Source organism: Phalacrocorax carbo, chromosome 11, assembly GCF_963921805.1.
Source record: "Phalacrocorax carbo chromosome 11, bPhaCar2.1, whole genome shotgun sequence".
Taxonomy (NCBI): domain Eukaryota; kingdom Metazoa; phylum Chordata; class Aves; order Suliformes; family Phalacrocoracidae; genus Phalacrocorax; species Phalacrocorax carbo.
In genome coordinates, this window is record NC_087523.1 from 23764979 (window position 1) to 23774936 (window position 9958).

A 9958-nucleotide genomic window follows, 5' to 3' on the forward strand; every position below is an offset into this window, starting at 1 on the left:
CCCGAGAACCTGAAACAGCCCCAGACAGCCTCGATAACCACAAAAACAAGAAACGACAACAACAAACTTATCATCCAGAAAGGGGGAAATCAGTCAAAAAAGGTGAGAAACAGTCTGGGAAGGTAGGAATCAGCGACAGGTAGTGGCTGCTTCAGCTGGAGGAATAGAGAAACAGCCCCAAAAAGCAAAGATTGGTCTGGGTAAAATAGAAAACAACATCATCTATGGGCTGCTCCGCGTGAAATAGGAACATCTGCTCCAAGCACTGGTGTCCTACGCCCCCTCATGTCGCTATGGAATTAAAACTACTCGCTTTCTACCCAAAACGGAGCCTCTGCCTGCAAAAATTGCGCTACAGGAGATGGGACCCCCACCAGGGGATGCCTGCCCGACTAATGGGTCATCCCTGCAGGGAGCCTTTGTCCATCACCGACTGGCCTCACTCCTGGGAGCGCTGTGATGAGCACGCAACTCATAACATTTCAAATAATACCTATATATATAGGTATTCATAGGATAAATTAATAATAGATACACATACTTTAATATGAAGATGCAGATATGTAGGTACGTAGATACTTGCTGCTTTTGTAGTGGTAATTAGGGAGTACTTTGAAATACTTGCTTTTCTGGGAGTAACTTGAAATATATACTTGCTTTACCAGTAGTAATTTGTTTGCTTGGCAAACTTGAGCGTGCCAAAATGCTTCTGCTGCCTGGGACAAGGGCTTGCTCAGATTTTCTCTACACTGCTACAGGAAAATGTTTGAATTTCACAGTCTTTTGCTGGCAGCTTCGCTAGTTAGGTGTGCGGTGCGTTACGCCGCCAAGGCTTCCCAGGGAGGGGGAAGAGACACACGAGGGAAGGACACGAAGGCACGGGCACGAGGACGCAGAGGAGGTGGATGCTGGCAACATCCCTTCTACGGGTACGTCCCCGCGCATCTCACGCTCCGGTATACGAATGCAGGGACCTATTTACTCAGGGCACATTTAAACTCTGCATATCCTTTCTATCTTTCCCAAAGGCTATTTTCCCCACTACATTTAGCTGTTACAATGCACAGAGGTATTTCCTACAGCCTAGAGGAGGCTTTTCTAATCACAGACACAGCTACTATGCATGAACCCACACACAAAGGCCACCAGATTAACCTCGAAGCTAAAACCTCCCCTGAAAAGCACCCACAGGGTGAACCCCAGAGGCACCTCAGACCCCGTCTCACTCGGTTGGCATCTTCTTACAAGTCCAGCTACTGCTGGGACTACGGACCGTGCCAGGGCGGCTGCTTGCCAGGTCCCGATGACTCAGGGAACTGATACAGGTTAAAAATATCCTCACCCAGCTTTGGAGCAAGGCTCTCGGCTTGGTTTTAACCCCAGCTCAGTTCCCCAAGCTGCGGCCGCCGCCAGAGAAGCCGGGCTGCCGGGGCGAGGGAGGGGATGGGGATGCAGGAGTCCCACAGCGGTAGCAAATGTCCTCCCCGAGCGCGGCAGCTCTTCCCGCAGGGCTGCACAGCAGGGCTAAACCCAGCATCTCCAAGGTCTGCCACCAGCTGCAACCCGCCAGCGAAGCCTGAAGCCCACGCAGGGTCCGGCAGCGGGGAGCACGTCCCTCCGCTACCGCAGGCGTTGGGTACCCCCGAGGGGTTATTTCCCACCCCTGAAGGTCACGAGAGTATCAGCTGGGATAACACACACACTTTTAATAGTAGCAACAGACATTAAAAAACACAGAGCAGCTCCAGAATGATTTACAGACGACTCTCCAAAAAGTTGAGGAAAGTGTTTCTTGTAAAACCTGTGGCTGCATTCGTCTTATTCCTGCAAGTGCAACAGGGAACTTGACAACCTGCATCGCAGCTTAAAACTGAGGTTGAAATCTAGTTTGCTCCACCCAAACTGCTCTGCTCCCTTTAACGCTTTAACTGCAACATGAAATCCCAGGCTGAGAGATGGACCTCTGCTGCCAGCCCCTTTATATCCCGGCTATCACCCAGGGACAGAGCTTCGCTGCACCGTCAGCCAGAGCAGGGGCAGAGCAGGCAGCGTCCAAGATGGTCAAGCCACGAGCCAGTTTCTCTCATAATTTTCCTGTTTGCCCCGGAAAGTGGCGTAGGACAGCTTAGCGACTGCTGCCGCCGCGGGATACAATTTGAGCCTCTCCCAGGTGCGCTTCTGTTCTCCACAGGGAAGGGGTAACCCCCAGGAGAGGGAAACCCGCTGCTCCCCTGGCCAGGAGAGCCCTTTGCTGCAGAATCAGGTCTCCAGGCAAGACCCAAGCACGCTCTCCCTTTGCTCGGGGCAAGGAGAGGTCCCCAAGCCACCAGCTGCTCTGGGGCAGGAGTGACCATCCAGTGGCTAGACCAGGGCACCCAAAACGCCTGCCCCCTGCAGAGGTGCTGGGGACCGGCTCAGACAGGGTGCTGGACCTGGGGTTGTCCCCATCAGAACGAAAGATGGGTGCAAACGCCCCGGCCTGACCTTGAGCAAGGCACGGTGGGAGGTCCAGCATTCCTGGGAGAGCATCCAGTTTTCTCCAGGGTGAAGATGCCAGTTGAGCCTCCAGGCTAAGTAATTCAACTACAAGAACTAATAAAGACCCCTTCACAAGCAAAACCCAGAAGAGCTTTGCAGAAGCAGCACGGGCAAGGGAGGCAACAGTGACAGGGGCTGGAAGCAGGGCTGCCCTGGCCTTATCGAACCAGATCAAATCTACCACCACCGCAGCAGCGGCAAAAGGAAAGGACAAGCTTGCAGCGGCACACGTACGACCCAGGCGGCTAGTGCTTGGAAGAGGAAGGGATGTCCCCAGGTGCCACTGGAGCCTGAGGCTGGAAGACAGAGGAGGTGGGCTCGGGAGCATCCCTACGCCTCCCACACCGGGCTGCGACACGGCTCTAACGCAGCCGGCCACAGGGATTTCTTTGGGGTTTGCTTTCTAAAACAAAACTGCTTCGCTGCTCCTCCATCCCTGCCGCCCTCCGCTGGCTCCACTCATCTCCTGGACTCCCCAGCGCACAGGACAGCAAAATCCTGCCCTTTTTGCCTCGCTCCGAGGGCCAAACCGAGCAGAATGCCCACGGCCTCAGCCCGAGCCGCCCTGGCAATGCCAGGCACAGCAGCGCACCAGGCGGCCACGGCGAGGGGCTCAAGCCCTGGCACCGCGGCACTCGCCAGCAGCCCCAGGACCGTGTGTTTGTCCGGCGGGGACGGTGGCTCCTTCCAGCCCGTGTGCAAGCACCTACCCGGGAGATGTAGCCGGGCTGGAGCACAGCAGCAGCCGGGTCTCCAGCCATGGGCCCACCTCTCCCCCAGGGATGCACAAGGGGCTCTGGGGAAGGGCAGGACAACACGGAAATAGTCCAAGCCAGTGTTTTACAAACTTCTGTGGGGTTCAGCAGCTTGAGCGGTTCAGAGGTGAGCCCAGAAGGGGTCGGGACAGCATCAGACGGCCGGCGGCTCCCCACGCAGCACCCACCACCACCATCAGGGGAAGGCAGCAAGGGCACAGCCGCTCACGCTCTACCTGCAAGGAGAAGAGAGGGCTCCGTCCCAGCCACCTCCTGGGTGTGGATCCTCCACGTGCCCCTCACTCAGACCCCCTCCGAGGCCTCAGGCAGCTGCAGGCGTCGCGTGCTGGCGGTGGCAGCGCTGAGAAGGTCTGGGCTTGTGCTCGACTCCAAATTTCAGGAGCTACCTCAGCCAACTTATCTCTCGGAGGGGTTTTCTGGGGCCTGGCTGCACAAGACAACTGAGACCTCTCTTATTTTTGACCGGCCACAATGTGGGATGGGGTTTCCTACCCTTAGGGAATCGTGTCGTTGTCCTCACCTCCAGGAAGCTTCAGTTAACAGCCTGAGCTTTTTGTGGTCACATAGAGTGAGCAAGCTCCGAGAAGATTTTGAGAATCACTCGCTTCCCAGAAACCTCTCAAGCCCTTTGGAGAATTCAAAAAAACCCAGCCATTAAGGAGCACTTTTCAGAGTGGGTCCGCACATCCTCCGCCCCGGAGGCTGCTGCAGCTTGATTTATGCCAATCTGGAAAGCATTACTGGAAACCAGAGTTTGGCCCCATCTGAGCCACAGACGTGCTTTGGAGAAGCTGAGCATTTCCCCTCCGGGCAAGATTCTGCTCTCACAAAAAACATAGCGTGAGTTTTTGACTGCTTTTGCAATGGGAAGAATTGGGGCAGGACTGCCACTTACTACCCCAGCACACCTGACTTCAGAAAATGTGTAACGGGAATTAAAAAGCCAGTGCAGAGGGAGAACGGGGGATGGAGCAAGTGGACGATGGGCCAGGAGGAACTGGGAGGCTCCCCGCTGCCGGTGAGCTGCGCTGCCCAGGCTGCCCAGCGCCTGCTTTGCCGGAGATAACCAGCACTATCGGTCTGTTGGGGGGGGGAACTGAGGGTATTCCCAGATCAAATCCCAGCGGGGACTAAATGGGGGGGCAGCATATCCTCTGACCCCCTGGAGCGGGGAGAGCAACCCCTCAGCTGCCCCTTACATCTGCCAGGAGAGGCTGGCAAAGGACCCCGAGCCCTCCCGCTTGTCCAGCTTACTCAGTTCCAGCCAAATTTTGGCTTGTAGCTGTGGCTGGAGGAGCAGGGCCACCCCCAAGGGACGGGATGAAGGCATCTTACCTACAGCCATCGTGATACTGGCGGTCCCTTCTCCTGCACCAGACGAAGACACCTGGGGACAAACCAGCCGTCACCTCCATTAGACGCCCTAGAGATGGTGCTCAGGCAACGCTCGGCAGGGAAACCTCGAGCCGGGAGCACCCGTCGGCGCTCCCTGAGGCGGTGCTGGTGTTGGGGGTCTGGAGGAAACCACCCCTGGCCACGCCCCACCCCACGGGCACCGATCGCCCCCCACCCAGCCGACGGCCGGGGAGCGGAGCCGGCCACCACCTCTGGCCAGGTGTGAGCAGGCACAAGGGGAGCGTCACGGGGATGACGGGAGCAGGAACACGCCGATGAGCTCCTCCAGCACCTACCCAGCGCCTGGAGGCTTTTCACAGGAAATACCTGAAAACTTTGTGCAATAGCAAAACATACATATAAATCACCTAGGGAGAACCTCCTACTTCCATTTTCCACTGCCAGATCCTATTCTCAGGTCCAGACTTGGGCGTTTCTTCCTTTTTTCCCCCCCTCCAAGTTTCCAGTTGGCAATCTGAGAATTAAATTCCCCACTTTGCCAGGGACTGGGGATCGGCCGGAAAAAATGCTCTCCAGCTCCAAAAAAGGAGGAAAAGCAAGAGTGCTGGGTAAGGAAGCACATTTCCCTTCTGTGGGCAGAAAACTGCCGCAGACTGCGCTGGGGGAGCTCAGTGCTCTCACCCTAGAAGGGATGTGTGACACCCCCCCGTGCCCGTGGGACTTGGCGGGGGTTGACCGACACAAGGAAAGTAAAGTATAATCTCGTGGCTGTTCTGGACACGCAGGTGGCGTTTTCATGACATCCCTCCCTCCCACGCCTGGGAGCAGGGAGGAAAGGGAAGGCAACGGAGGACAAAACCACCTCCTCGGATTGGGGACACCCTGCGTGAAATGACAGCAGTGACAAAGCCGCAGCCCCTGCCCACGGGACACCCGGGTCCCAGCAAGGACGTGCACGTCCGCCAGCACAGACCCTCTCACCCCATCCCGTCTCGCAGGCGGCACTTGCCGAAGCACCCACCAGCGATGCAGCAGCCGGCCAAAAAGCCAGGGTAGAGTCGGCCCCAGCACTCACCTGCGAGCAAGCCGATCATAACACACGCCAGGATCACGGGCAACACCACGTTCGCAGCGTCTGCGAAGGAGAGGATCCACAATCTCTGCGGCCAGACTGAATTTAACCCCCTACTCACACCCTCCAAGCAAAAACCTGCCGCCGGGCAGTTACGCTCGGCGCAGGGGCATGGAGCCACCAGGCGAGAGGATATGGTTTTTTGGGGCTATTTCCCCTCTTTCTTTCCCTGGGCATCAGGAAGAAACCCCACTTACTCTGGACGTGGAGCAGGAAGGAGGTTTCGTTCTGGCTGACTTCGTTGCGGACCACGCAAGCGTAGTAGCCGCTGTCGTTCATCGAGGCTTTAACGATGCACAGGGTGGCATTGTCAACGAACTGGATGTGGTCGCTTCCCAGCAGCAGCTCCCCGTTCTTCTTCCACCAGTACAAGTCTGCCTTCCCTTCCTGGACATTGCAAACCAGTTTGGTGTTGCCTCCTGCCTTCACCGATGAGTTGCCCACGATTTCTGGCTCCGACAGCGGTTCTGGGAGAGACAGAGCGACTGTCAGCATTCAAACCCACGCCTGCCCAGACGCCAGACCCGGAGCACCCTCCTCCGCAGCGATTCAAGCCCTCTGGCAGAGGCTTCGCCATCTCAACACTCACCGACAACGCGCAGCTGGAACCAGCCCGTGGCCTCCGACTCGGACCTGAACCGGTAGAGCCGGTCGTCTCCCCGCTGCAGCACGATCTGCAGCGAGAAGTCCGTTTCGTTGAACCTCGTGCGATCCTTGTAGGGGCGAGACGTGTTGGCGGGTCTGTCGAAAGCATAATTGACGATGACTCCTTCCTGCAGGCCGGCTTTGTATTCCCAGAAGACAGCTTCGGTGGCATTCAGCGGCGGTATTGTCAAAAGCACAGTGCAGCCCACGGCCGAGACAAGCCTCTCCGAAGCCGGCCTGAGGTCAGCAGAGTAGCACGGAGAAAGCGTGCGGGCTGAAAAAGAAATCAGATATTGCTCTGCAGCTAAAGAGCCTCAACTTCACCCACCTGGGAGGTGGCCGCAGAAACCCTCCCTGGCTCAGCCGCTCTGCCAACAGCCAAGCTCGGGCTTAATTATTTCTGGCTTTAAGCAGCGACATGGAAAGGCAGAAGGTCCCGACGGCTGCCAACGAGTTCCCTTCGTATCTCTCACCTGAAAAACACAGCTGCTGGCGGTAGCGGCCCACCGTGTGTCCGCACAGCTCCAGCAGCTGGGGACGGCTGCGAGAGCCCAGCGCTCCCAGCTCCGGCTCAGGGGGACCTTTCCCGCCCCCCCCCCGGCTCTGCCGGGGCACAAGCCCAGGGGTGACTGGGCTGCAGGAGCCCCCTCCGCGCACAGGCGCTTTCCCGTCGGATCGCTGCCAAGGAACCGCGCTCAAGGCACAGGAAAGCCGGCGAGCCCTGTCCCGATCTTCCTTGGGAAGCTTTTGGCCGGGGAAAAGTCGGGCTTAAGGAGCGCCCAAGTCCGGGACTTGCCTTTGCTCTTTATAGAAGGAAAGTTTTCCAGCTGCCGCCGCAGCTCGCACCCCCCCCGCAAGTCACCCAAACGCCCCCAAAACGGGCGGTGCTCCGGCCCCCCGCCACCCCACCCCCACCCCCACCCCCACCCCACCCCACCCCCACCCCCACCCCCACCCCGGCGCGTGACCGGCCCCCACGCGCGATCGGCGCCGGGGCACCGCGACACCCCCCCCCGCCCCCCCGGCGCGGCGACTCACCGGTGACCGCCGGGCCGGCCGCCGGGCTGCCGGGGAGGAGGAGGAGGAGGAGGAGGAGGAGGAGGAGGAGGGGTGGGGGGGGCAGCATCGGGCCCGGAGCGGCGGCAGCTCCGCCGCAGCCAGCGGGACCCTCCGCTGCCGGGAGCCGCCCCGGGACGGCGGGAAGGGCCGGGGGGGGGCGGGACAGCGGGGCTCCTCCTGCAGCCCCGCCTCCCCCCCCCGGCGAGGGGACTGGGGGGACTGGGAGGGGCTGGGGGGTTGGGAAGGGCGTGGTGGGGCGGGAAGGGGCTGGGGGGTGCTGGGAAGGGCTGGGAGGGACTGCGGGGCTAGGAGGGGCTGGAGGGGGATGAGAGGGGCTGGAGGGGGATGGGAGGGGGTGGAAAGGCGGGCCGCTGGGCTGTCTCTCCTCTTCTTCCCCTGCTCCTCTTCCTCCTCCTTTTCCTCCTCCTCTTCCTCTCCTCTCCTTTTGTCCTCCTCCTCTTCCTCTCCTCTCCTTTCGTCCTCCTCCTCTTCCTCTTCTCTTCCTTCTCTCTCCCTCTCCCTTCCCTCTCCCTTCCCTCTCCCTCTCCCTTCCCTCTCCCTCTCCCTTCCCTCTCCCTCTCCCTTCCCTCTCCCTCTCCCTTCCCTCTCCCTCTCCCTTCCCTCTCCCTCTTCCTTCTCTCTCCCTCTCCCTTCCCTCTCCCTTCCCTCTCCCTCTCCCTTCCCTCTCCCTCTCCCTTCCCTCTCCCTCTTCCTTCCCTCTCCCTCTTCCCCTCCTCTTCCTCCCCTCTCTCTCCTCTCCCCTCCCCTCTCCTTCCTAGGGCGCCCAAACCCAACATGCACCGACCAAGCCACAGCAGCGCCTCCGGCCGCCCCTCGCGGTCCCGCTCCACTTGCCACGGTGCAGAAGCCCCAAAGCCAGGCCCACAAGGGAGCTGGGGCACGGCGACGCGGTGGTCCCTGGCCCCGTGGGTCCTCTGCAGGACGCGGAGGGCAGGCGAGGAGCCCATGCAGCAGCAAAGAACGGGTTTTTAATAATTTCCCGGAGCAGCTGCAGGCAGGGCTGCGCGAGAGGACGGGGCTGTAGCTGAGAAACGGCTCTGCCTGCCCAGGGGAGGCCGCAGAGGTTCCCGCTGCTCCCACAGGTTTATCAGTTAAAGTACAAGGCGGGTGGGGTTTTTTACTTCCCCTTCCCCGCACTGTTTCCATCGCCGTAGCAGCTTAGGAGGGCGGCGAAGGGTGCACGAACAGAGCTGTTTTGCTGCAGCAAAACCTTACGCGGTGCTTTGCGTGGCCTGATGTCTGACGAAACCTACCCTGCAGATATTTATATATAAAAAAACCTAATCCAAGCCAAACTGGTTTGAGAAACCCACATGCAGGAGAGCTTCCTGTTAAAGGCAGGTTCAGACACCACCGCGGCATCTATTCCCGGCCCCAAGCAGCTTCAGAAACAGAATGAGCTCAACACCCGCCACAGCTGGGTCCCCTCGGTCCCTTCCTGACACCTTCAGGGTGGGATGGGCGGGCTGGAGCTGGGGGGGCCTCCCAACGTCCCGTCCCCCCCCCAAATGCTGCTCTAACTGGACACGCACAAAGCTGCCGCACAAACGGAATGTGCGCGCACGCGCCGCACTGAAGGGTTGCGAGGACCTGCTGCCACAAGCGGCACGGGCACGCCTGGGCTGCGCAAAGCTGCTGCTCCGGGCAGCCGTGCATCAGCCCGCTGCGCAGCGGGGCTCCCCGCAAGCTGCTGCGCCTGGCGAATTGCACGGGCCAACGCGCGCGGCGCGAGCGCCGGCTAACGCGCAGCCGGAGTAGGAACAAACGGCTGAAAATAATTGCTGCAGAAACCGTGGGTGCTGGCAGAGGCTGGGGAGCCTGGGGTACACCCAGGTTACACCCAGGTGTAGGTGGCCGTGCCTTGCTCTTCTGACAGCCCTTAGCTGCGGTCAGAAACCCCAAATCCCAGGTCCAAAAGGGTGCTGGGGCCACGGCGTCGCTATACTCCCTGGCCCCATGGGTCCTTTGCGGGATGGTGAGGGCAGGACCCCCGCGACAGCGTCTGGGCAGCTTTGCTTGCCAGCTGTGCTTTCGTACCGCTGCTCTCCGTGCCAAACCAGTGACCCTGGGGAGAAGCAAATATGTTCTGTGAACAAGCCCAGCCCGGAGAACCTGTGGCTGGTGAAACACAGATAGTGGTTGGTGTGCTGAGACCGCTAGAAGGACACTGTTAAACCCTGTGAGTATAGCAATGCTGCAAGCTTCGCCTGAAAAAGTGTGTGTGTATATATACATATATATACATACATATGTAGCAGTCAGAGGTGTGTAGAAGAACAGACAGGCCTCTGGCTTCTTTACCCTTGTAGACCGCAGTTAGAATTTGCCTAAAAAATGAAACCCAAAGGGTAGAAATCTCCAGCAATGATGTGATGACAGCAGTTGGTACCGTAAGAGGAATGGCTGTGGCACCCGTGATTTCATCCCCGGA

General features: G+C 59.2%; 1 protein-coding gene across 4 annotated transcripts in view; it reads right to left on the minus strand.

Moving 5' to 3' along the window:
- The window catches only part of LOC135315406 (contactin-4-like), a 73137-nt gene extending 65165 nt beyond the window's left edge, over window positions 1-7972 (minus strand). The window contains exons 1-7 of one of the 4 annotated variants that reach the window (XR_010374873.1): window positions 7486-7972; window positions 6392-6721; window positions 6000-6269; window positions 5746-5805; window positions 4650-4701; window positions 3835-3940; window positions 3249-3529 (exon numbers count right to left, since the gene is read on the minus strand). Coding sequence is in view for 2 of the 4 variants with exons in the window: in XM_064463488.1 (XP_064319558.1) it covers window positions 3519-3525; window positions 4650-4701; window positions 5746-5805; window positions 6000-6269; window positions 6392-6721; window positions 7486-7573 (807 nt within the window). In the remaining 2 variants the exon portion in view is untranslated. Of the gene's footprint in view, window positions 1-1686; window positions 3530-3834; window positions 3941-4649; window positions 4702-5745; window positions 5806-5999; window positions 6270-6391; window positions 6722-7485 lie in introns of those variants that run through there. The other 3 variants (XR_010374872.1, XM_064463488.1, XM_064463489.1) reach the window with 3 other exon arrangements.
- Between the last annotated feature and the right edge of the window lie 1986 nt (window positions 7973-9958).